This window comes from Eutrigla gurnardus (genome assembly GCF_963514095.1).
Source record: "Eutrigla gurnardus genome assembly, chromosome: 5".
Classification (NCBI taxonomy): domain Eukaryota; kingdom Metazoa; phylum Chordata; class Actinopteri; order Perciformes; family Triglidae; genus Eutrigla; species Eutrigla gurnardus.
In genome coordinates this window covers 4,452,585-4,479,875 of record NC_139919.1, presented here as the reverse complement: position 1 = coordinate 4,479,875, position 27,291 = coordinate 4,452,585, and the positions used below count along the sequence as shown (strand labels likewise).

Sequence of the window (27,291 nt, the reverse complement as noted above, 5' to 3'; positions counted from 1 at the left end):
CCTCTCTGCTTCCTGCTGGTTCACCTGTGCCGTCAATGAATTCTTTTTAAGAGCCTCTGTAAAATTTGGTTGACAGTATGAGCTAACATTAAAAACATATTCTCTTTAACCCTCCGATCCCCAGCCCCTTCTTAACCACCGAAAGCGCATAATCTGCACTTAGGGGTATTAATGTCCCAAAACATTTTAATACTTTTTTTTTTTTTTGTATTTCATCAACTTGAGCCATAAACAAAAATACCAAATACTCAATAATTGTCATATTTTTTAACCCTTTAAATGCCATGTTTGTAATGTAAACAAACCACATTTTTTATTTAATTGAAAAATGATTTTTTTCAGTATACTACATCAAAATTGGATTATTTATTTTTTTTATTTTTGCAGGCTGGCCTATGTCAATTATTAACAGCAACATTGGTTAATGTTAATATATATAATATATAATATTATTTTTTGTGCTATGTCAAATATTCTAATATTCTTTCCTCTCATTTTTCCAACTGACGGAAATCCGTCGGGGCGACGGAGAACTTTAATCCCTGCAGATGGAATGTTCTTCAACAAATGATTTTCATTAGTTGAAGAACTTCTCTAATTTACTTACCATACACAACGTTGAAAAGACGCAAGTCCTTAAACTTCTTTTTCCCGTGACGGCCAAACATGTTATAGTCCAATGCCAGCTCGTTTGACAGAATGTATTTCATAATTCGCCTCGTTGCATCATCTACACTTGTGCCCCCTATATCTGCCACCATGGCAACCTAGGGATGAGAGCCAAAAGGAGAAAAAAAGGCTTACATTAACTGCCAAGACAATAAGCTTCAAAGATTTAAAAATTCAGCCGGAAAGTCAACTAAACATTTGAAGTTGTAGCCTTTATGTAATTTACTGTAATGTAATACATATTTTTGTTTTGTAGGCTAATGCAAATCAATTTGGAAAAAAACTTTTTTTAAAAACAAACAAAAAAAACTTACAACAGCAGACATTAGACTGCGGTCCCCCAGTTTCTCCTCAAGAGCCTCAATATCTGCTTGAGTTTGCAGCGGGAAGACCACTCCATCAGGAACCTCCATCACTGATGCATCTTGCTTCTTCAGCAGGACATTTAGCATCTTACAATGAACTTTCTGGGTCTCCTTAATTTCTTCTACAATTGTAAGAAGTTTAGAGAACATGGCTTCACAACTGGGGCTTGCAACCCTCTGGGCAGTGGGGCTGGTGACCTGCTGGACAGTGGAACTGGCGACTCACTGGGCAGTGGGGCTGGCGACCTGCTGGACAGTGGAACTGGCGACTCGATGGGTAGTGGGGCTGGCGACCTGCTGGACAGTGGAACTGGCGACTCGATGGGCAGTGGGGCTGGTGACCTGCTGGACAGTGGAACTGGCGACTCGCTGGGCAGTGGGGCTGGCGACCTGCTGGACAGTGGGGATGGTGATCCGGCTGGTCATTTTCTTTGCTGCTGGCCCAAGGAGTTTTTCTGGGGGAGTGGGTGGAAGTTCCTCCTCTGAATCAGAATGCTCACTTGATTCTAGTTGCTTGCTCTGACTCTGGAAGAGTTTTGCCCTTGCCCTAGAGAGGTTAATATGAAGATATATAAGGTAAACCATACTGCCTCTATATTATGGAAATGACCTTTAACCTGTATTCCCCCACAAACACCTACTTTCTCTTTGTCAAGCCATCTTCGGTGTCTGTCAGGTCTGATGTATACTCAGCTTGATGTAGCTTTACCCTGGCCTCTGCATAAGTGGCTGTAAAATACAATGACACAAAATAAAAGGAGTGAAGCAGATATTAAAATAGAATTAGATTTCCATATGAATTTAAAATAGGTGTCGCGGATCACAAAATTCACAATTTGGATCACATCACAGTTTTGAGTCATGATTCAGTTCATTTTTTCAGATCAGCAAATGAGGAAAAAAGAATAGATTAGAGTTGACTGTCTGTAGTTATTACTATGGTAAATATAATATATATATAATATATAATATAACTCTAGCTCTGTGAAGAAGTAAATAAATCACCGAAATTAGAATAAACATCACAATCTAATGATGTATTTCTGTGACGACAGCCTGCACAGTTTCCCAGTTACACCGCTGTAAATGTGCAAAGTCATGGTCAGGAATTCACTTGATAGAAGTGTGATGGCTTTTAAATAAGTCAATCTTCCTCTTCCTCTGCTGTCACACAGACATGAGCTGCAGAGAGAAACACAGTGCGCATCTGTCGTCCTTCCACTGCAGCTCTGCATCAAGATTCAGGGATCTTGTAACTTAAACTCTAAAACGGGGGTCACGTTAATAGAATATTATCCGTCATTGACCGTTTTTTTAAAACAGTGATGGAAAAATCTGAAGGCCATCTATCACTTTGACAGATTGTAATTACCACTCCTGCCCAGTTGGTGGCGAGTGCGCACATTAATTAGCTATTGTCTAGTCTTGATGCATGACCTCGTTGGCTTCACACGGCAAAATGTCATGGTACCCAAGTGTCCAAACTTTCTTCAAAACGCCCAATAACGGAGAAAGTGTTGATAAAACAGATGAAAAAAGAGGGACTGATGTAGTCCATGTGGACCGGGACGAAGGTGTGACACTGAGTTCAGGCAACAGCAGGTAAACTGAGTTCAATTCAGCTGATTTCTTGCGAATGGTTTGTTCATATTTTAATAGCAATTGTTTTATTTTGTAAAATTATATTGTTCATATATTACTGGTTAAGCACAGTGGCCAGTCAGTGGTTTTAGTGGAGAAAAAGTCATTCATCTGCTTTGGTGTTGACATAAGTGAAGGCGCGGTGTGGTGTCTGTTCATGTCCTTATAAATGCACAATTTATAGCTTGTTTGGATTGAATATTAATTAAAATTGAAACAATGAAAATGAAATGCTATTGATTAGATCTTTATCATTAAAAAACAAAAATTAAAATGATGGGTAAAAATAGATTATGATGGGATTTTTATGACAACGAAAAAATCTAGTACAACCTCTGCTGTAAACAGTATTTCACACTTTCATTTAGTACGCAGATCACATGTGGGCGAACCCTGGTCTGTACGAACCACGAAGCAACAGCGATTCGCTACACCCCTACTTTGCAGCCCTGAAACCAGTATTAATTGGAAAAAACATGCACATACAGTATACATAATATGAAGCAGATGTCTAATCTGCAGAGGGATAGTGTGGTTGCAGGTATCCAACCAAACAAGAGCACACCTACAACTATCACATGTGAGGACTGAAATCAATTGAATTGAATGAATCGAGTTCGGTGTGATCCTGCTTGTTTGGAATGACGATCTGCGGCTACACAAGCCCTTGACCAATTAGCTCAGAGACCTTGTAGAGAAAAATCAACACAAAAAAGAATAAGTTGGGGATCACAGGGGCTTTAAAGTAAGTAAAGGAAATAGAGCAGTAGTTAATGAGGAAAATCAAAGTTACCTGCATTTCCCATCACACGCACATTACACAGAATCCAGTTTTGAGCTGGTGGTGTGCCCTCTTTCACGGCCTTGGTCACATTGAGCAATGTGGCTGGTGGCCACCAGCATAATTTTCCGTCAGTGCCCTCGAACCACTCTGATGCAGCCATCAGGGTTAATTTCATCCACAAACTCCACCACACTGAATGAGGGCATCCTGCAAAGTTCATCATGTTATGTGCTGTGTAGCTGAGACAAAGCCACAAACATTTTCCGAAGAGGCAATAACAGCAGTGATTTTGTGAAGTCTGCTACTGGAGCACTGGCAAGCTGACCAGACAGTTTTGATAGTAAACAAACTCCAAGACATGTCGAATCAACGGGGTAGTTGAAAAAACATGCCCCTGTCTCAAAAAGTTCATACACTACATGTGTTTCTGCAGTGGAATGCACAATGTTCCTCACAATTGCAACTCTGCCCCCCAGTTCAAAACAATTGGAACCACTGGAGTTTGAGATTATTGTGTCTTTGAGTTTATACATCTTATATTGAACACCCTGATGCATGGAAAAATCTGTTGGCAGTGGTCCAGATGCATGGGGCTGTTTCAGTTCAACACCTTCAGGCATGTCTTTCAACATGTGAGGAAATAATTGCCTTTCATAGACACGTCTGACAATTTGTTGCACAGGACCCTGTGGTCTTCTCACCATTTTTTTCAACTGTCCCAAATAATTCTCAAAAGGAAAACATGAAACTGAATCCAGAGGGCCATATTTTTCAGCATCATCTGCTAAATGTATAAGACTGTGTGTATTGTTAACCAGACATTTCGTCCCATATATCTTAGCAAAGTTGGTAACAAAGAATCTTAACAATTTTCTGGCAAAACCACAGAACTCTCTACACAGAGGAGACAGAAGTATTCTCATAGCACATGACAAAACCAGGAAGTTTCTGTAATGTTGATTGGGCAATCTTTGAAAAAGCACAACTGGCCCTGTATATGATAAGAACTGCCTGAATTCTGTAGCCTTCCACTGGCTGTACTCGGACAAAGATCTTGGCTTTCTGGAGAAGCTCCGGGGTAAGCTTTGTCTACACAGTTTCAAGTGATCAGAGATAGCGGAAAGGACAGAAGATGGAACCCGACATTGCAATGGCCCCTTAAACCACAGAGCAATCAATTTACGCACAATGCCCAAGCAAACTAAATGCATGTAGTCCAGAGGAAAGGCAGAAACCATACCAATGCCTAGCCCCTGGAGAGGTGATTTAGAGTGATGGTGGTCTTCATCAGACATTTGTTCAAACTGAGTGTCTGTCCTCAGGCTGGAATCCATGTCTGGAAACACAACTCTACGGTCAACATAAATGCCATACTGTGTGCAACGCTCACAAGAAGTATAGCCACCATGACCTTTGATACATTTTAAAAAAGCTCTTGCTGGAGTGTCACAAATAAAAGCATCTGGAAGTGCGACATTGTTTCCCACTTAACATTACACCAGTTGTTGTGATGGCTTTTAAATCTTCAATAAAATCATGCATGTAGTCGTTCACAGATTCAGGTTTACAGGGACCTGCATATACACCTATGATAAACACTTTTGCTTTTGGTAGTTCAACTATTTGACCTAAAATAGGCCACAGCTGCATATTAGAGCTCCTTGAAAGAGGCAGCCCATCAACATTCACACGAATAGTCAATGTGTCTGTTGTCAGTTCATGCTCATTTGTCATTTTCAGTTCCGACAGTATTGCATTTGCAAGCCCAAAGTGGTAGTAACTTCCCTGTCCCATCTCTTTGACCACACAATCTTTCACTGTACCGAGGAGAGTTCTGGGATCCTTGGGTACATCCAGACCTAGCTCCAAGAGTATTGCTAGTAACTCTGACAGTGCAGAATGAGACACCTGACGGTTAGCTGCCCATTCAGCTAGTTTCCTCTTCGCATCAGAGTGGGGTTCCTCTTCAGTAAAATCACAGGCAGGATCTTCATCACAGTCACTACACATCTACACTACACAAGTCATCATCACTGTCAAAGTCCAACTGCAGATTTACAGCCTCATCAGCATTGTTCTCCATATATTCCTCAACCTGCACATCCGGATCCACTGCCTGCATTTCTTGGTCCACCGCCTGCACTACTTGATCCACTGCCTGCACTTCTTGATCCACTGGCTGCACTGCCTGGTCCACAGCCTGATCTGCCTGGTCCACAGCCTGATCTGCCTGTTCCACAGCCTGATCTGCCTGGTCCACCGCCTGCACTGCCTGGTCCACAGCCTGATCTGCCTGGTCCACCGCCAGCACTGCCTGGTCCACAACCTGATCTGCCTGGTCCACAGCCTCCATGGCAAGGGTCAATAAATGCTGCTGCACTCTAGCTTTGATTATCCTCCTCCTTGTCCTTGAATTGCCATGGAAGTAATCCATTTCACTAAAATACACAGAAACCATAGTGTTTCCCACATGTAAAATGGCTTGTACTACATCATCATTTCGTTCAATTGGTTTGAGTTAACTGGTAGGCCTCCCATGTAAACAAAGCCCACTAAACAAAAATATAATGTAAACTGTAGGTCTAATCTAAAATCAAATTCAACTCTTAGCCTTCTTTGAGGTGGTTCAACTTAACATCATTAAGTGGGAAACTTACCTACTAAAACTACCCACTACTCAGTGGCTGAAATATTTTTGTGTTTATTTCACAAGGAAATCTGGTTTTATATTCCAAAAATGGCATTAAAAGGTTCAAATTATTTTTGAAATTAATGAAAATGTAATAGTTATGATCAGGACGAGTTGGTGAAAAGATCTGACTCAATAAAAGTGGAAAAAAATATTAATAAATAATATTTTTACAGCACTTTTAGGAGGGGAACATTTTTACAGAGAGGGATCTCTACATTACTTTTTTAAAGGGGTGCACAAGGGTTAATATTATTTTAGAAGTAACCTTAAACAAACAAAACTATTCTATCTAATTTAATCCAATTTTGTGGCCATCAATCAAAACACTAGCACTGGAAAGTCTGCTGACCCTGTTCTTTCCTTCCTCATCTTACACACACATGCTTACAGAATGAATGAAACTGAGCAGAGGGAGGCAGCGACTGTCCACCATCATGCACTTCACATAGCCTACTACAATTTTTGAGCTTGCAAGTGCAATAATATCAGAACTGAAAATGACAAATGAGCATGAACCGACAACAGGCATATATGGCAAACTATTACATTCAAATTACTTACGTGGCAAAGAAGAACACTTTCCAACAGTGTGTGAACAACTGTGATCTGGACAAATCTAAATGTGACAGGAAGACAATGGTTGAGAGAAGTCAACAGGAGGCACTTTTTATAATTCATGTTTTTTCACAGGTAAATACTGTGTGGTTAACATTCACCCACCAACTATAAAATAACATTTCAGGTTAAATTCACAATTTTAACACACTTGTAGATGAAAACTATATAGCCAGCCTAGAAATAGAACAATGGGAGAGTTCTTATTTTGTTTGGATTTGTCATATTTTTTCTTAGTAATTATGTCAGGTGCATTCACACATTTTAACTGATAAGACTATAAAATAAACTCCTTGACTCCTTGGCAGCTACATTAAGCTGTTAATTAATGGCACTCTCATAAATAAGAGCTAGGATGAACACCGATAGGCCTAGATGTACTATTGCAGAATAATGCTTCTGGACTTTAACTAAACTGAATGATTTGTTTTAACAAAGGGCGAGCATGGTCAGTCTAGTTAAATTGTCAGAACTATCCATTAAATCATTCTTTCTCAAACCTTTTTCCCGGGGACCCATTTTAACAACAATGACCAACCATTGTGACCCAATTCATAAAGGGCCTTATCTATAAATCATGAGAAAAGCAAATTTGTGCAGAAATTGAACATTCCTGACCATTTTTACTGCCATTTTTACTGCCATTTTCCACATCATCTTATATTAACTTGAATAAGTAAACCAGCGATTTTGAAGAAATATATGTTTGATAAATCACAACGTTGTTTCATGCCCATGAAACACTTAATAAATGAGACCAAATCAATGCATTTAGGCAGAGTTAACAGGTTATGTCATATTAACTATGTTGTTTTTATTTCCTGTCATCAGTAAAACAATTTTCACATTTTAAATGCTTAATGAGTAAATAAAATAAAATCAGATAACATAAATGCATTTTACAGACTCCTGTTTTTTCCCCCTCTCAGTCTAACAGTGTACACTAGCCTTTCATATTATATTAAATGTTACAAGTACAATTATGAGAACAATACGAACATCCAGAGCTTCTTGCTTAAAGTTTTTTTTTAAATGTTCATGCAGAACAAATAGGCTTGTGTTTAAGTGCAGCTATTGTCATCAGTCAATCTGGTGCGCTTCAAGCAGAGACACTGACAGCACTGCACTGCACTAGAGGTTGTCTGTCAGCACAGTGTCAGTGCGTACACCTGACACCTGGCGCAGTGTGTTTAACATGTCTCGCAATTTTCGGTGGCAATGTTGGCTGTTACTTATAAACATAATTCGTCATCGACTCTGACTGCGTAGTGAGTGCGAATTTATTGCGTTTGGGGATTATTTGCAGCAGCGCTGTTGATTACATAACGTTTGCAGCAGTGGCAACAAAAAGAGCCGCCATGTGGCTGCTGAGCTAATTCAGCTTGCATTATTGTATTCGAAATTGTTTATTCTGCCTTTGATTTCGAGAGGAGCTGTATAAAAACCAGTAACGTTATGTCGACTAATTAGGTTGATTAGGCCTAACTACCAACATTAGCTTAAGTTAGCTAAAACACTCACTAGAACATTAGCTGAGTTCAAACAAGCGTTTTTGCAAATTCCCCAGTGTCTAAGCTCACAATACTTCGATAGTAATGATGGTTTAATACAAGAATTTTACATAATAGAGAGACAGGTATGCTACTCACCAGTGTCGAAAGCGTGCTGTTGCTACTGCGGGCTGCTGCTACACTGCGGGCTGCTGCTCTTTGTTGCTCTCGGCGCTGTTCCGAAGAAATTCAAAATAAAAGCGCGCAGTGTGACCGTTAGTTGCTACGGAAGCCCTACACGGTCATGCATACATATATTTTATTTCCTCCGTTTTCTCGTGATAACGAGATAATTTTTCACCCGTTTTCCCGTGATAACGAGATCATTTTGAAGTTCGGTAAAGTTGGAAAGATATTCACAGAGTCGAACTTCCGGGATCAGTGAAAGTGAAACGTTTTTCAAACACAAATGATGCCTCTGTCTCACCGTAATACCATAGACTACAAGCTACAAGCACCAAAACCCCGATTTTTTACATAAATAAGCCGTCCTACGAGCTGAACAGAGAACATTGATCTCCATGCGCAACCGGCAGCCGGGCGAGTGCGCAGGGACCGTCTGCAAATTGCATGACAATCAATAACTCCACTGTTATACAGTAGGCCGACAGAGACTCCAAAATCACTACACACATCAAGGGTCTCTTTATGGTCAGTTCGAATCTGTGAATATCTTTCCAACTTTACCGAATTTGAAACCTCGCCTATCACGTTTCATTTGTTATCTCGTTATCACGAGAAAACGGATGAAAATTATCTCGTTATCACGAGAAAACGGAGGAATTATCTCGTTATCACGGGAAAACGGAGGAAATAAAATATATGTATGCATGACCGTTTAGGGCTTCCGTAAGTTGCAATACGCATGACCTAAACTCCTAATTTTGAAAAGCCTGGCCACAGCGTCTGCCTTCTTAGAATAACATCACACCATTTGTCAAACACAATGTTCCTGCACATAAACTATGGAGCAATGAATATGCCAGCACATGTCAACAACAACAACAACAACAACAACAACAACAACAACAACAGATAAATAATTCACACAAAAAATGACAGGGGGCTGATCTTGGATCTTCTGAAAGTATGTTTTTAAGAAACATAATTAAATTTAAAGCAAAAACCTTGTGCCCTGAAAAATAATAACACATTTTTATTTAAAAATAGACTTTATTCATATTATTTTTTATTCCGTATAAGTTTTTATTCAGTATAATATATATATATATATATATATATATATATGCCTACATACATATATATATATATTATTATTATTATTTTTTTTTTTTTATTATTCTGTATTCTGTATCTCTTTGTAAGCAAATACAATTATTACTGTGAAAATCTATAGGCTATCCAGTGGCATAAGGATATGCTGCTGTAGACAGTCATCCACACACCATGAGTTATCAGCTTCAACCTGCCTGGCCATTCCATTCCATTCTGCTTCTGCCCCACAGAACTGCAGCTGCTTACTTGTGTTGTGTGTTTTTTCCCCGCAATGTGTGATAGATGTGTCAAAGGTAAGAGAGCACTAAAATTCTCAAACCATTCACCAGCAATCGGTCTACAGTTTGATCAGGTCTGTGCTAACCACAGAGCCAGCTCTCCTTACAAGCCTGTCCAACCACAAGCCGCCTCCCGAACATGCCACAGCATACAAGATAATGCTGATGACAACGCTGTCATGTTGTTTTGCAAGTTCGACTGTAATATTGACTGTATGAATACAGAGCAGTAACAATCCAGTCTCACACCAGTGGCAGTCGGTCCCAAAAAAATTGAGGCGCATTTCACCTTGTTACAGCACACCTAACAGCTGCTTTCATGTCTACAGTCACACAGAGTTATTAAGAAGGAAAATATAGCCTGTAGATTTTAATCAGGGTTCATACCCTGTTTTATTCTGAACTGAGAATGTTTCACATGTCCATGTATCATCATGTCTGTATTTACGTTAATTATGGTTATAAAAGATAGTCCACCAATGTTTAACTGGGATTTGATGCAAACAATAAATGGAACAGAGTTCAGCAGAAAAAAAAACACATCTAAAAACAACACAGCATTACAAAGCTGTCTAACCTTTGGCCAGTATAGCACTACTTGAACATACATTTTTCCCCTAGGTCATGCAACTGTCTCTTTGACTTTCTAATTAAAGTCAGTCCCAAAATTGGATCATTCCTTCAAAGGATGCTTTCCGAGACTGCATTGGGTTCATGCATCTGAATTGCACCTACCCGAAATAGGCCCCAAAAAGCGGGCCTATTAGCACAATTCAAATTCTTAAAGCAATTTTAGCACCAAAATTGCACCAGGCTACGCCTAAGTGGTGGCGATTATAGTGGCCTTGGTGTGTGTCTTTCTCCTACGTGAAATAGACTCCAAAAAGCAGTTTCAGATTACCTTTGAGGCCCCCTTTTCCCTATTTTGTCAGTTCTACATTACACTACATACATGCACCATTCAGTCCCTGAGGTGGTGAATATGAAGGTGCTGGTTCTTGTGCATCCAAATTGCTGTTACACAAAAAAGTCCCCCAAAAGAAGGCCTTTTTGTGTCTTTTTTAGTACAATTCCAATTTTAAGAGCAATTTTAGCAATAAAATTGCACACTGATGGCAACTGCAGAGTGTGTTGCTATGTGGCCCGAGGAACGAGCACTGGAGGAGCTATAGATTTGGGATCAGGGGGTCAAGATGAGGTGCCCCTGTGAATTTCACACAACCTAATATATTTAGCACCTGCCCTGAAACAAGTCTGGATTGAAATATGCCAGCCTCAGCCCCCCAGAAGCTTAAAAAAAATTGGTCTCAAAACTCACTTCTGAGACTGCGTCTTGTAAGAGTGTCTAAATCCGAGACCCTTTGTGCTCTAAAAAAAAGAGGAAACATTTTCCCCAATACGTACATGCATCAAATTTGGTTTGCTTAATCCTGGGGCCAAGAGTGTGTGCCCAAAATTTGGGGCCAGGTGCTCTGGGGCCCGAACTGCAGCCCTTTAAAATTTGACAAAATTCGTGCAAATTTGGGGTGAGCATAACTGTAGAAAATACAAAAAATAAAATTACTGAAGCAACATGGGTCCCAGATAATGTTACCCAGTTCCACCCCATTCCCACTCTGCCCACTTATATCCCTTATGGGGTCCATAGAGTCGGCCCACATGGGTTTACCATGTGGGGCCAATGTTACTGAAGCAACATGGGTCCCAGATAATGTTACCCAGTTCCACCCCATTCCCACTCTGCCCACTTATATCCCTTGTGGGGGCCATAAAGTAGGCATACATGGGCTTACCATGTGGGGCCAATGTTACTGAAGCAACATGGGTCCCAAATATTGTTACCAAGTTCCACCCCATGCCTACTTTGCCCAATTATATCCCTTATTGGGCCCATAGAGTAGGCCCACATGGGCTTCCCATGTGGAGCGCATGTTACTGAACCCATATGGGGCCAACACAACTTTTCTACTTCCAGCCCATTCACACTTAGCCTACTCATATCCCTTATGAGGCCCATACAGTCAGCCCAAATGGGTTTCCAATGTGAGACCCATGTTACTGAAACAGCATGGGTCCCAGATAATGTTACCCAGTTCCACCCCATTCCCACTCTGCCCACTTATATCCCTTATGGGGCCCTTAGAGTTGGCCCACATGGGTTTACCATGTGGGGCCCATGTTACTGAAGCAACATGGGTCCCAAATATTGTTACCAAGTTCCACCCCATGCCTACTTTGCCCAATTATATCCCTTATTGGGCCCATAGAGTAGGCCCACATGGGCTTCCCATGTGGGGCGCATGTTACTGAACCCATATGGGGCCAACACAACTTTTCTACTTCCAGCCCATTCCCACTTAGCCTACTCATATCCCTTATGAGTAGGGTTGGGCATCGAGATCCGGTTCCAAATAGGAACCGGTTCCTAACCTCCGGTTCCGGAACCGTTAAGAAGCTGTTGGAATTGCGATCCTTTTTTTTCGGTTCTTAAACGTCCGCACTAGTTTGTTTGTTTTACTCCGCTCACACTAGTTTGTTTGTATTACTCCGCCCGGCGTGCGGAGACTCCGCGATAGAACGATCGGTAACGAGTAGTCTAACGCGCTACTATTGCCAAACCAGTAGTCAGATTAAAGTTACTTATCCAAATACACGGCGCGTTACTATTTTTGTCAGTAAAAAAAAAGATCTGCTTTCTTCGTGCGTCTCGGGAGTGACGTATGTTAGCCGACACCTTCACGGACGGTCGCGTGTAGTCGGCTTTACCGGCAGAAACGTAAACAATGGAGGGGGAGAGATACGCATTTTCCAGCTGGAAATACAAGCATTATTTCGACTTCATCTCAGCAAAAGATGGCAATATAAAGGTTCGTTGTACACTCTGTGTTAACAACAAAGTGTTGTCTACTTTCAAGAATACAACGTCAAACTTGAAAAAACATTTAGGCTACGTTCACACCGCAGTTACAAGTGACCTGAATCTGATTTTTTTGCTCATATGTGACCCATATCTGATTTGCTTTTGACAATGTGAACAGCACAAGTCGCATTGAATCTGACATTTTCTAATCAGATTCAGGCCACATTTAAATGTGGTACTGAATCGGATACGTATCGGATTTTTTTGAATGCGACCGCAGTCTGAACAGCCAGGTCGCATTTAATGCGACTTTGACGTCATTCTGACCCGCGCTGCACTGTTTTGTAAATGAATGACAAATAAAGTTGATTGAAAAGCGGGCGGGAGCCAAAACAAACATGGAGGACATTAAAATGTGAATTTTCTTTCTCCTCTTCCTCCTTCGTGCAATCACCCGCTCACAAATTTGCCGGCTGCCGCCACACACTGTTTTTAGCATGAAGCCATACAGTCCCACGTTACCGGTTGCCGTTGCCATGTTCGCTTCCATAAACACCGCTGTGGCGTGATGTCATCAATGATCAACTGCGCATGCGGGTCACTTCAGGAGCGTGAGCTGTTCACACAGCAATCCGTAGACAGGCCGCATTTAAAGAGGTAATGTGAACAGCCAAACAAAAAATCGGATTTGAGCCATAAATCGGAATTGTGCATTAAGACCTGCGGTGTGAACGTAGCCTTAGAGTCACAGCATGGCACGACCACATTAAACGAGCAGGTCCCGTCCGGTGACGGTGAAAAGGCGCAGCGTGTTAATAAACAAGACGAGTTCCCGATTTCACGGAGCTCCTGCTAACGCCTGGTTCACACTGGACGCGGAAGCGCCGCGAATAGACGCGTAGCGGAGCCCGCTTCCATTCGGCGCCCCTGTTAAGCTATGGTGTCGTTCACACTGGACGCGGAGCGCCGCGACTACGCGCGGCCCTCCCGCGCTGTGAAGCGATCGTTTCGCCGTCTGCTCTATTTTTTGCGCGTGCCGCGAGTGAACGCGTCAATTCTGGCAGGAAATCACACAGAGAAACACGAGACAATCCGGTCAATTTTCAAAATAAAAGCAATTTTCAAAATAAAATACCGCGATTGACAAACGCGATCATATTTGTGTATCTAAACTCGCACTGTCGGAAACAGGAAGAGACAATACATTTAATAAATGTGAAGAGTAGATAAGAAAAATGTGTCATTCAACGGTATATCTGCACTACTACTGTCTACTACCATACACTCTCTCTGTCTGTGTGTGTGTCCCTCTCTCTCTCTCTCGCTCTCTTTCGGATAAATACAAGAAGTGTACAAACTTCTTGGTTACAGAAACATGGCGTATTAATTGTATGGGGTTTAATGGAAAAAAATAGCTCTGAATGAACAGCAGCTGAGCAGAAGCGCTTGTCAACCGCCGCGGAGAAATACGCGTCTGGTCTGAACGGGGGGTGCGCGGATCGCTCGCGATTTTCGGCAGCGCAGCGCGCCGCGCCGCGGCGCTTCCGCATCCAGTGTGGACCAGGCGTAACTCAGTCTGTGCTGAAATGCGAGCGGAGTCTCTCTTGAGTGTTTAGTGGAGAAATGTCTCGCTGCTTGCTGGCCCCGCCCCCTCCCTTCGTCATCACGCCGCTCATACTTTAGGACTGTGCTCATTTGTTCCATAAAAAACACTCCTTGCTGCTCTAATGCCGGTTCAATATTCATAAAATGTTCATTCATGATGTTACTGCCATTACAATATGCAAACAATTATTTAAGTTAAGTGAAGTCAAGAGTACTACTTTTCAAAGTAACTGTGGCAACACTGGACCTGTTGACCTGCACCTCAAAGAATCGGAATCGAGAATCGTTTAGAACAGGAATCGAAACTGAGGATCGGAATCGGGATCGGAATCGGTAAAATCCAAACGATGCCCAACCCTACTTATGAGGCCCATACAGTCAGCCCAAATGGGTTTCCAATGTGAGACCCATGTTACTGAAACAGCATGGGTCCCAGATAATGTTACCCAGTTCCACCCCATTCCCACTCTGCCCACTTATATCCCTTATGGGGCCCTTAGAGTTGGCCCACATGGGAAGCCCATGTGGGGCTCATGTTACTGAAACCACATGGGGCCCACACAACTTGCCTACTTCCAGCCAATGCCCACTTAGCCCACTCTTATCCCTTTAAGGGCCCACATGGGCTTCCCTTGTGGGCCCATGTTGAAGGAACCATATGGGGCCCAAGAAATTATACCCAGTTCCACCCCATGCCCACTCTGCCCACTTATATCCCCTATGGGGCCCTTAGAGTTGGCCCACATGGGCTTTCCATGTGGGGCTCAGGTTAGGTAACCCATATGGGGCCCACATTACTCGCCTACTTCCATCCCATGCCCACTTTGCCCACTCATATCCCCTATGGGACCCATGTGGGCTGACCATATGGGCTTCCTATATAGGACCCATGTTACTGAAACCATATGGGGCCCAGACAATTTGCCCAGTTCAAGCCCATGCCCACTTGGTACCCATGCAGCCCCTTTGTAACCCATATGGGGCCCACATGTACATGTTGGCTGGGTAGTGATACATCCAAGTAAACATTGGCGCATGCTGCTGCTAGCGTAAGTGGCATCCTTTCCCTCTCTCTCCAAGTAGGCGATGACAGACAGAGCTCATAAGCATTTAAAGGTGCAGGCACAGAAACAGCCTGTTCTCAGCAGAGCTCATTTGAGCAACTTTTAGACAGCTGAAATTCAGCTGTGTGGGATTGATGAAAAACAGTATAATATGGGACATTTAAGTAATTTGTCATTTAAAGATTGTTTAAAAAAAGACAGTAGCAGTGAACTTAGTCATCATCAGCTGGCATCTTCTGTTGCTGGTGAAGTTACATTTGAATTAATATATAATTACAGAATAAATGATCCTACATCCTGCAACATATCTATATGCTGACACTATTTGATTAATGGTAGTAGACAGTAAGTCTAATCTGGCTGACTTTCTGTAAAAATTCTTACTTTCACATTTCTTTGTGTACATTTTAAATGAACAAGATTCACCATGTTAAAGGTTTACATGGAGCTCAGGTACAGCTCAGGCACGATATTTTGACAGTGTATTGACACCCTATCAGCATTAATATAGTTTTGATGTCTATATCTGTAGAACATGTCACAGACATGAAAAATGGTAATGCTTATGTTTAACTCAATGCTTCCTCTTTCAGAATAAAAGCCTTATAATGTTTTTTTCCCCCTTCCATCCATCCATCCATCCATTTTCTTCCGCTTATCCGGGACCGGGTCGCGGGGGCAGCTGCCTGAGCAGGGACGCCCAGACTTCCCTCTCCCCGGACACTTCCCCCAGCTCCTCCGGGAGGACCCCAAGGCGTTCCCAGGCCAGCCGGGTGACATAGTCACTCCAGCGTGTCCTGGGTCTTCCTTGGGGTCTCCTCCCGGTGGGGCATGCCTGAGGCTTGAGGTGGCTCGGGCATCCGATACAGATGCCCGAGCCACCTCAACTGGCTCCTCTCGATGTGGAGGAGCAGCGCCTCTACTCCGAGCTCCTCCCGTGTGATGGAGCTCCTCACCCTATCTCTAAGGGAGCGCCCCGCCACCCTGCGGAGGAAGCTCATTTCGACCGCTTGTATCCGGGATCTTATTCTTTCGGTCATGACCCAAAGTTCATGACCATAGACCATTTTTCCCCCTTGATTTGTCATACAAGGTTTTTATTCTGGACAAGGTTGTTGAAGATGCATTGACTCCAACTGACGTCTTATTGTGTTCTTATTATTTATAAATGAGCACCTGCTTTGTAATCTTCTGTCCAAATTAAATATGAATGGCATTTATAAAGACAGTTATATTCTGGCCATTATGAAAGGCAACATATGTATGTCTCAGGCATCTGAGATGTATGGGCCTTGGACAGAGCTAGGATAACTCTTTGCTCCATGTGTCCAGAGCTTTTGCTCTAGCTAGCTTTAGCTAAGCTAACCACATCCTGACTCCAGTTATCTGCTCAATACCCAGACATGTTAGTGATATTGTGTTAAATAAAATAACTGCATGACTACAAAAATACTCTACGTTCCCCTTGAGTGTCGCTATATCATGTGTCAGTGATGACTTGTCAATATGCACTTGTTACATGAAGAACGAGTCACGAGACTAGCGACACTAACGTTTCACATTACTTACGACTAACATGACAAAATGTCCACATTTACATTTAGTTTCACACGGGGGACACTATCAGCCGTTGGTATGTGACCGTGTTAGTAACTTGGTAATCATGTGAGTTGTTAGTAACTCAGTAGTGATGTGAGTGGTTTTTCTCTCGCTGGTGACTTTAGTTGTTAGTATATCACCAGTTTGCAAGTCCTAAGTAACTTGGTGGTGACGTGAGTCGTTAGTAACTTGGTAGTGATGTGAGGCGTCAACCTCACTACGTGATTTTGTTGGCTAAATCTAACTTCCTGTCAACACAAACATTTATTTTGAAAAGACACACTGCATGTAACAAGTGGAAACAAACATGTCATCCCTGACAGTGAGAGGGAAACGTTCCATGTCAAGCGTTTTTTGAAAGAGTGAAGAGTGAGAATGTGTTGGTAGGGAAACTAAATGAGGGGCCCGTTTCACAAAGCAGGTTCAACAAACTCTGAACCTAACACTGAACTCTGAGTTGACCAACTCTGAGATGGGCAACTCTGAGTTTTCGGTTTCAGAACAGCGGTTTTGAATTAGTTCAGTCAACTCTGAGTATGTAAACTCTGAGTTACGCGCGTGCCTGCCGACTCTATAAAGCCATCATCAATGGAGCTCCGATACTACGATTCACCATGGCAACGGGGAGAGCGTCATTAGATATTACTGAGTGTTTATGTAGAAAACGAGCTCATCCTGAGAAAACGGAGCAACGTAACTGCAGCAAAGTAGCGATAGTTGGCGTGGCAGACAATTACCGCCCGATCTAATGTGTATAACTGAATGAAACAGTCTATTAATCTAAAGGTAATAAGTCTTTATTTTCAGCCTTGAAGAGCGACACTGTGGTGTAATGGTTAGCAACGCCACCCACGGTGCGGGCGACAGGGGTTCAACTCCCGTAGTTCACAAAGTAACGCACTGAATGAATAATCATTTTCATAGGTGTAATCCCCCAGGCACAGAAAGAAAGTGGCGTCAGTTGAAAATTAAGCATAAGAATATTGCACAAATACGTTGACTAAGGCATATGATTTTAATCATATTTCACATATTAAACAGTAAATATAAGCAGGTATTTCAACACAGAAATGTACTTAAACATTTCATAAATCTCCCGTTCGCAAAAACACTACCTCCGCAAAGAATCTGCACTGCATGAAAAGTGGGATTTACGTCAGTTAGCGGCCCTGTAAATTGACGTGGAAGTTCAGGTTTACGACTGCAAACGGCAATTTGCAGGAAACACCGAAAACTGACGTAAATTGCCGGGAATTGACGTGGGCCTTGCTTGGCAGTTGTCCCCCCATGACCCCCCTCCCCGTAATCCTAGGGGAGGCTTTAACATGTAAATGAAAATGCTGTGAGCTATACAAATGCAAATCAGGGTAGCAGGGGGAGTTTCACCCCAGGTGACATTTTTCTGAAAGGTGTTAACTTAATTTCATCTTCATTCAAAGATATAACTTCATTTCATCTTCATTCAAAGATACACAAAACTATTTGCTTCAACAATTACTTTTAATCAGGCTTTGCCACAAAGGTAAAATGTACATTCATGCAAACAACATCACAGTCTCCTAGAGCTCAACCACTGCATAGTGGCATGACTACAGTGACCCTTTCTTTGGTCTTGCTTAAATGCACAGTGGATGTGTTAACCACACATCTCCCAGCAATGCGCTCAACAGGCAGAAATGATGCTGGGTATGACGTGTCTGTTCCCTGCAAGCTCCAAACTTCTATTGGCTTTCCATAAAAATGTCTGTCCGGATGGGGATGAAGCCAGGAAACTTGTGCAATAACATGTTTAAATGCAGTACCTTTTGACACAACATTAACAACTATAAACTGCTTTATAATGGCTGGTCGTAGTTCTGCTAGAGGGTCAAGGATGGGTTCCTCAAAACTATTAGTGTTTCCACACCACTTAGCATATACATATGCTGACCTTTCTGCTCTAGACCCATCAATTGAGTAAGTTACATTCAGATATGTTACCCGTTTGCATGTCATGGCAAAACAGTCAACGTCAGTGACACAAGGGTACATTTGATGATACATTGTCAACATTGCATGTCTGTCAGGCTCATCCAAGATTGTCTGGTGGAATGGAGACAAAGGCACCACTGTACAGTTTTCTAAGAGAAGTCTTTCTGCTGACACCAACACACTGTGCTTCACATAAAGCATATCAGCTGTGTCACTGCATGACAAAGTCCCAACCATTTGTCTTCCTAAAATACTGGCAAATTCAGCACCATATTCACATGTCCATGGCATATGAAGCTGTTGGCTCTGCTGAAACTGCCTCATAATCTGGACTTCAATTGCCCTATTGTTATTAAACTTTCCCAGTATACCATTAAAACGCTCAAATGAAAAACACCAAAAAGAATAAACAGGTCCGTAATCCAACATGCACTCTTTCAAATGAAGATGCAGATGCATGTTGGGGGTGCAGTGCAATGGGCCAAACAGTTCGACAAATTTTGAGATAAATGTCTGCAGGTATCCATCTGCTAGTTCCAGTCTATTGATAGATATGACTCTGGAGCAGAGTATGATACAAGCCTGCACAAAGTCAAACCACATGTCATAGTGTCTGTTGTTGATAAGCCCCTTCAGACAAAACAGTGAGTAAATGGTTGTCCAGTTTTTCCACTGATCTGCTGTAAATCCTGTAAATCCAGATGAAATCCGTAAGGGAATTCTTCCAACCTCATAAGGTACTTTGATTTTTTCCACTCTAGCTTGAAGTTCATCAAGGCTTTTTGTTGTTAAAATTCCTAGTTCTGTCCACAGTCTGAATACATGTCTTGCTGTACCAAGGAGAAGGTTGTGCATTGGATCTATGACGACAAATCTGATGGCTTCATAGTAACTCAAGCGGAAAAGTTCTGACCATCTAGCTCCATATTTGCGTTCAATTCTTTTCTGTTCTGCCTTAGTCCTTGCCCGTTTGGATAGTCCAGCATAGCGTTTGTGATCCTTTGACGTGCGTGGCTCCCATGAAGACCGCTCAAAGCCGGAGTAGTCCATTTTTTCACCAAAGTCTTTCTTGCTGAACGTCTTCAAACACTTGTGGCATCCTGCAAATAAGTAAAATGCAATACGTTACACACACATATTTATATTTGAACATTCAATGAAACAGACCAACTACTATCCATTAAAAAATGAACAATGTAAACATCTACATATTGGTTTTACTGATTCAATGATCAATTTCAATGTTTATTAATTATAGCAAAGAATGTTTGAATATTTCAATTACCTCTGTATGCTCCATGTCCAACAAAGCCTCCACATTTTCGAGTTGCTGGGATATCTGATGAAAGACAACGCAGCGCTGCTCTGTAAACCTGGGGCCTCATGTACTAAGAATTGCGTGGATTTCCTACTGAAACATTGCGTACGCTAGAATCCAGAAACTGTCCTACGCACAAAAAAAATCAGATGTATCAAAGTGTGCGTACGCATGGATCCAAGCACTTTTCCTTTGTACATCCCAATCAACGTGGAATTAAGCGCACATGTGGAAGTGCTAAACTCCTCCCTGTCCACGCCTCCATTTAAATATGCAAATTAATTTAAATAGGGCCTGCACCGGGGATTCCCCTCTCTGCACCATCAGATCTACAAAATTAAAAAGGGAAGAAGCGCAACTTCACCGAGTCTGAGCTCGAAACGCTCGTAAACGAAGTCGAGACTCGAAGACCAGTATTATTTGGTAGCCTCTCATCAGGCATAAACACAAAAAAAAAGAAATGTGAGTGGGAGCGTGTGTGTGAGGCAGTGAACGCTGTGGGGTCGGAGCAGCGCACACTCCCTGAAATAAAAAAGAAATGGTCCGACGTGAAAGTGGAGGTGAAGCGGAGGATTTCGGCCCACCGCCGAAGCGTGACCGCAACGGGCGGGGGGACAGGAGGATATTAATATATTATATATTATATTATCATATATATTAATGACTGCAGAAGTGCGCCGTGGCTACTGCAGTGTGACATTTCCAACTTTACGCACGCGTTTATCGACACAAATACTGAACACAAGGAGACAATAAAGGGCTTGTTAGATAGCTCTGCCACTCTATTTTCACCAGGGAAAAACAAATGCACATATTTGAATGCACGTGCCCAAATGGGCATTGTGCTGATTTACACTCCGGGCGCAATTAAACGGATACATTTACTCACCGAGAAGCCACCCATCGCGCACCGTGCCAGCCTCCAGCCTGTTACCAACCATGCTATTAGTAAGAATGAACGAGTCATGCGTTGAACCAGGCCACCTTGCCACGATGTTGGTGAGCTGCATTTGTGCATCACATATTATTTGAACATTTATTGAATGAAAATGTTTCCTGTTGACAAAAACAAATTCATCCTGTGATGGCGCTTTTATAGCAACATGTGTGCAGTCAATAGCTCTGATTACATTAGGGAAACCGGCTCTTGCTGCAAATTGCGCTTTAATGTTGGCCTGTTCAACAGCATTGTATGGGAATTTGATGTACCTGGATGACATTCTGATTCCGTCCCACACAGCTGGCATGGCTCGGCTCAGAGTGGACTGGCACACTCCTGACCGGTCGGCCAGTTCCCTCTGGAAGGCTCCTGTTGCCAGAAACCCCAGAGTGGTCAGCACCTGTGTGGGCACGGACAACCCCTGGCTCCTGGCTGTGTTTCTTTCTAGGGCCGGCCGCAGCTCTGCGCACAGCTCCAGTAACACTGGCCTCTGCAACCTTAAACGACTCATGAGCCAGTTGTCGTCATTTGCTAACATACCGGTATCTTCCCGTTTTCTAAACACCCTCTCACGTCTGATGTTACCGTTTGCGATGTCTTCTAACAAGGCCAAGGCTGCCATTGTTAATGCCATTTTTTCATCACTTTGCGCATGCTTTTATATCCATCCATATGATTGCAAACACGTGTGTGTTAATTGTCCATTAATGTGTCTCTGATGTGCACATTACTCTGAGGACTAATTGTTTTCACATAATTAACAGTTTCCCAGCATCACCTCAGAGTGTCGCCAAAGGAACAATAGCTGTAGAAACGTGCGTACGCCAGCCATGAAGCTGCCGTGGGACACCGCACATTTCCACGCTCATTTCACTTTTGATACATCTGAACGTTGGTGTGGAAAATTACGTACGCCATGTTTTTGTGCGTACGCAACATTGATACATGAGGCCCCAGATGTCCTAAGAAAGAGCTGTCTTCCAGAATCATGCCATGCCAAAGTTCTTGAAGCTCATCAACTAAGGGGTCTAAGAAAGCATTTATGTTTAGTGATGGCTCTTTTGGTCCAGGTATTAGTCCAACGAGAATCATATTTTCTTCCTTAAAACGGTCTTCACGAGGTAGATTCAAAATTACCAAGTAGATGGCTCCAACTGAATAAGGTGCATTTTTGAAAGGTTGGAACCAGTCCACATTCAGCATCAATGCCAAATTATTTGGCTCTGCTAAAAAAGGCTCTCCATTCACATACTGGTAGTCCTGCCATACTTGCCCATCATATACGTCTCCTAACACACCCTCAGGTATTTTCCGCTTTCGCCATTCTTCACATTTCGCTTCAAATCCAGGGGCCTCATGTACTAAGAATTGTGTGGATTTCCTACTGAAAAATGGCGTACGCTAGAATCCAGAAACTGTCGTACGCACAAAAAAAATCAGATGTATCAAAGTGTGCGTACACATGGATCCAAGCACTTTTCCTTTGTACATCCCAATCAACGTGGAATTAAGCGCACATGTGGAAGTGCTAAACTCCTCCCTGTCCACGCCTCCATTTAAATATGCAAATTAATTTAAATAGGGCCTGCACCGGGGATTCCCCTCTCTGCACCATCAGATCTACAAAATGAAAAAGGGAAGAAGCGCAACTTCACCGAGTCTGAGCTCGAAACGCTCTTAAACTAAGTCGAGACTCGAAGAACAGTATTATTTGGTAGCCTCTCATCAGGCATTAACACAAAAAAAAAGAAATGTGAGTGGGAGCGTGTGTGTGAGGCAGTGAACGCTGTGGGGTCGGAGCAGCGCACACTCCCTGAAATAAAAAAGAAATGGTCCGACGTGAAAGTGGAGGTGAAGCGGAGGATTTCGGCCCACCGCCGAAGCGTGACCGCAACGGGAGGGGGGAAAGGAGGATATTAATATATTATATATTATATTATCATATATATTAATGACTGCAGAAGTGCGCCGTGGCTACTGCAGTGTGACATTTCCAACTTTACGCACGCGTTTATCGACACAAATACTGAACACAAGGAGACAATAAAGGGCTTGTTAGATAGCTCTGCAGCTCTATTTTCACCAGGGAAAAACAAATGCACATATTTGAATGCACGTGCCCAAATGGGCATCGTGCTGGTTTACATTCGGGGCGCAATTAAACGGATACATTTACTCACCGAGAAGCCACCCATCGCGCACCGTGCCAGCCTCCAGCCTGTTACCAACCATGCTATTAGTAAGAATGAACGAGTCATGCGTTGAACCAGGCCACCTTGCCACGATGTTGGTGAGCTGCATTTGCGCATCACATATTATTTGAACATTTATTGAATGAAAATGTTTCCTGTTGACAAAAACAAATTCATCCTGTGATGGCGCTTTTATAGCAACATGTGTGCAGTCAATAGCTCCGATTACATTAGGGAAACCGGCTCTTGCTGCAAATTGCGCTTTAATGTTGGCCTGTTCAACAGCATTGTATGGGAATTTGATGTACCTGGATGACATTCTTATGATCCCGTCCCACACCGCTGGCATGGCTCGGCTCAGAGTGGACTGGCACACTCCTGACCGGTCGGCCAGTTCCCTCTGGAAGGCTCCTGTTGCCAGAAACCCCAGAGTGGTCAGCACCTGTGTGGGCACGGACAACCCCTGGCTCCTGGCTGTGTTTCTTTCTAGGGCCGGCCGCAGCTCTGCGCACAGCTCCAGTAACACTGGCCTCGGCAACCTAAAACGACTCATGAGCCAGTTGTCGTCATTTGCTAACATATCCTCCCGTTCTCTAAACACCCTCTCACGTCTGATGTTACCGTTTGCGATGTCTTCTAACAAGGCCAAGGCTGCCATTGTTAATGCCATTTTTTCATCACTTTGTGCATGCTTTTATATCCATCCATATGATTGCAAACACGTGTGTGTTAATTGTCCATTAATGTGTCTCTGATGTGCACATTACTCTGAGGACTAATTGTTTTCACATAATTAACAGTTTCCCAGCATCACCTCAGAGTGTCGCCAAAGGAACAATAGCTGTAGAAACGTGCGTACGCCAGCCATGAAGCTGCCGTGGGACACCGCACATTTCCACGCTCATTTCACTTTTGATACATCTGAACGTTGGTGTGGAAAATTACGTACGCCATGTTTTTGTGCGTACGCAACATTGATACATGAGGCCCCAGGTCTTTTAACAAGTTCTTCCAGAGACTGCACAACACTCTTGTAACAGTAAGAACGTATTGGATTAACATACTCTTTGCCGCTAGAAGATTTTGCCTTTCTTAACAAGGCAGAGCCACATTTCTTCCTTAATGCAGACCTCTGCTATGGGTGATTGTAGAATGGGATGTGACCACAAGTCTTGCAAACCTTTGTGCCATCCCGTCTGAGCTCGTAGGTTTCAGTAAGCATGTATACTGTCATACATTTTGGACAAACCACATACTGTAAGAAGTTGTCACGGAGGATACCAGTCCATTTCCTCAAGGAGAATAAAGTCTTTGGAATGTTGCTTGCAAAGGCAGTGACAGAATTAGCACAGAGAACATTTCCAATTATCCACATGAAGTGTTTGATGCACAGAAGAAGTGATGTGAGGGCATTGTCAGAAATCTTGAAGGTTGATTGCCATGACAAAAGCATCATGGCCAGAAGTTTCAGCAACAAGTCTTCTGGTTTTTCACTTCTGGACTGATCACTTCCATGCCCCTCGCCATCTTCACTCTGCTCCTCAGCAAGGCTTTCCCCCTCTTCAGTCACGTACTCATCCTATGCAAATGTAAAGTACACATTTAAAACGCATGCAATGCCCATACTCATCACTCAAACGACTGTACTCAGTGCATGAATATGGCCTTTTGACAGTGAAAAGACCATCATTGATATGGCCATTTGAGTATGAAAAGAATTTGAGTATGAAAAGACCATCATTGATATGGCCATTTGAGTATGAAAAGACCATCATTAATATGGCCATCTGAGTATGAAAAGACCATCATTAATATGGCCATTTGAGTATGAAAAGAATTTGAGTATGAAAAGACCATCATTAATATGGCCATTTGAGTATGAAAAGATTTTAAAGCTGTAGTGAAGATCATGTGCATCTCAAACAGTTAGCTTTAGTGCAATGAACCTGTTAAAAGTACTCTGTGGGAACATTCAGGGAATTGTTGGAAGTGTTTATAATTCAATTGTTTATTTTAGTTGCTTTCATAGTTCCCTAACAGAAATTTAGACTGTACACTGAGAGTAACAGTAGTAGTACTGAGAGTAGAATACAATAATGTGGGTGAAACATGTTGGGTTTTCCCGTTTGAGCTCTGGATTAGCATGTATGGAACTCTATACTTGAATAGTCAAAGGTAATTTCATGCTTACCACATAACAGGAGATGTCTTCATCATCTTGCACTGACTCTGAATCGCTGGAGTCCAGGAAAAGATGAATGCTTTGGTCATCTGCTGTTTCGTCTGGAAACAACCCGTGCAGAAGATACAGTCATGCATTATAATGCGATATTCGTATTTTATTATTAATTATTATTACAATAACCACAACAGTGAAAAGCAACCACATATATTAGACAATCTAAAGGGGAGACCGGGTACAGTTACAATATCTGCAGCCCACAGCTGTACAGGTGTAACAGGTAAATTGTGGTGCTTACCGTTGTCTGAACTGTCAGTCGCTGGGTGAATTTCTTCAGATTCTTCCATCACTTCTTTTTCTGGGTCCTCGGAGTGCATTTCACTTCCATCAATCTCTCCAAGTCCAGCCAAGTTATCTTCGAGGTCTTTACACATCGGCGGTACATGACTCCCGTCTGTTGGGTCATGACTGGATAGCAGCAGGCTCTGTACGTTATCTGACTTAGCCCTTTTGGATTTTTTCTCCCAAACTCCATTTTTGAAAAAGCGCTTTTTGTGGTCAAAATACTGTGTATGACAGAGTTCAATGTTGCAATGTTCACAGAAGCGCCGAGGTCTTTTCTTCAGTATTGGGACTTCCATTATTCAACTAACGTCACACCGTGTTTCTATCACAGAGCTTCATGGCCACACCGTGCCTGTTTATATCATAGATCTCGTCTCGCGAGTTCTTCCGTGTAACAATGACCTCGCATGTGATTGGACGAGCACGTACGAGGACACGGGGACCTCGTCCAATCACGTGCGAGGTCGGCATCTTGTCCAATCACGTGCGAGGTCATGGGCAAGACGGGCATGTTTTTATACCTGTACTCAGAACTTTCACTCCACTTCTGTGTTTTAACTGCGTTGGTTTCGTGATCTATAATGGCTGGACGGCGTCTCGCATTCAGCTCCCCTTCAACCCCTCTGCATGGACGCGATCAACCACTTTCAGCGAGTCCGCAGACCGGCGAGAAGAATCTGCTGAATGCTATCAGTGGCCTGTCTCGTCAGCTCGCTGTGCTTGCTGCCGATGTGAATGAGCAGTTCGCCGCACTAAACTCCAGGTTGGCTGCTTTGGAGACGAAACAGTGTGTGGAAGAGACTAACGTTAACTCGAAGAAGAGAAGACGGGTGAACAATCCCAAGATTGCGGTAAGAATATGTTCGGTGATTGCTAGCTAAGCTAAAATTAGCAAAGCAAGCCCAAGCTAAAAGTAGCTTAAAAGCTAATAGTCCAAGCTAAAAGTAGCATAGTAGCCTTGTAAAAGAACAAGAGAGAGGAACCAGTGTAACGTTAAGTTGCTTTGTTAAGTGTATGTTGTTGGTCTTTTACAGGAAGCAGTACGCCGTCTTCACAACTCGGAGACGAATTGTAGGCGCTACGAACCGGAGCAAGGGTAAGATTTAAAGAATATGCTTTCATTCTGCTGTATAAAGAAATACATGCGTTAACAGTAGATACCGATCTTAACTGTTCATTTTGTTTTCACAGACGAACCTCGCCTCATAACGAAGCTGTGACCGCTTACTTGCTCGGAGCTTTGTCCGCAAGTCCGGATTTCTATGACGCCGATAGTGACGCCATTGTGTGTAAGTAACTTTTACTGTTTTCTTCTTCCTTGTTTTAATTTTACTGTGACTTAAGTTCTCTTATTCATACCACTCATTTAATTGTTTTCCAGCTGC

At 42.7% G+C, this 27,291-nt stretch overlaps 1 protein-coding gene across 1 annotated transcript; it reads right to left on the bottom strand.

The window, feature by feature from the left end:
* On the bottom strand, window positions 1–25,995 carry LOC311013288 (uncharacterized protein; the record flags this gene model as incomplete). Its single annotated transcript, XM_084009340.1, has 8 exons — window positions 1–56; window positions 608–767; window positions 984–1,581; window positions 1,676–1,763; window positions 6,713–6,767; window positions 8,416–8,490; window positions 25,571–25,662; window positions 25,860–25,995. The coding sequence occupies 6 exons, from the start codon at window positions 25,993–25,995 to the stop codon at window positions 1,257–1,259; spliced, it is 771 nt and encodes a 256-aa protein (XP_083865466.1). The 3' UTR covers window positions 1–56; window positions 608–767; window positions 984–1,256.
* Between the last annotated feature and the right edge of the window lie 1,296 nt (window positions 25,996–27,291).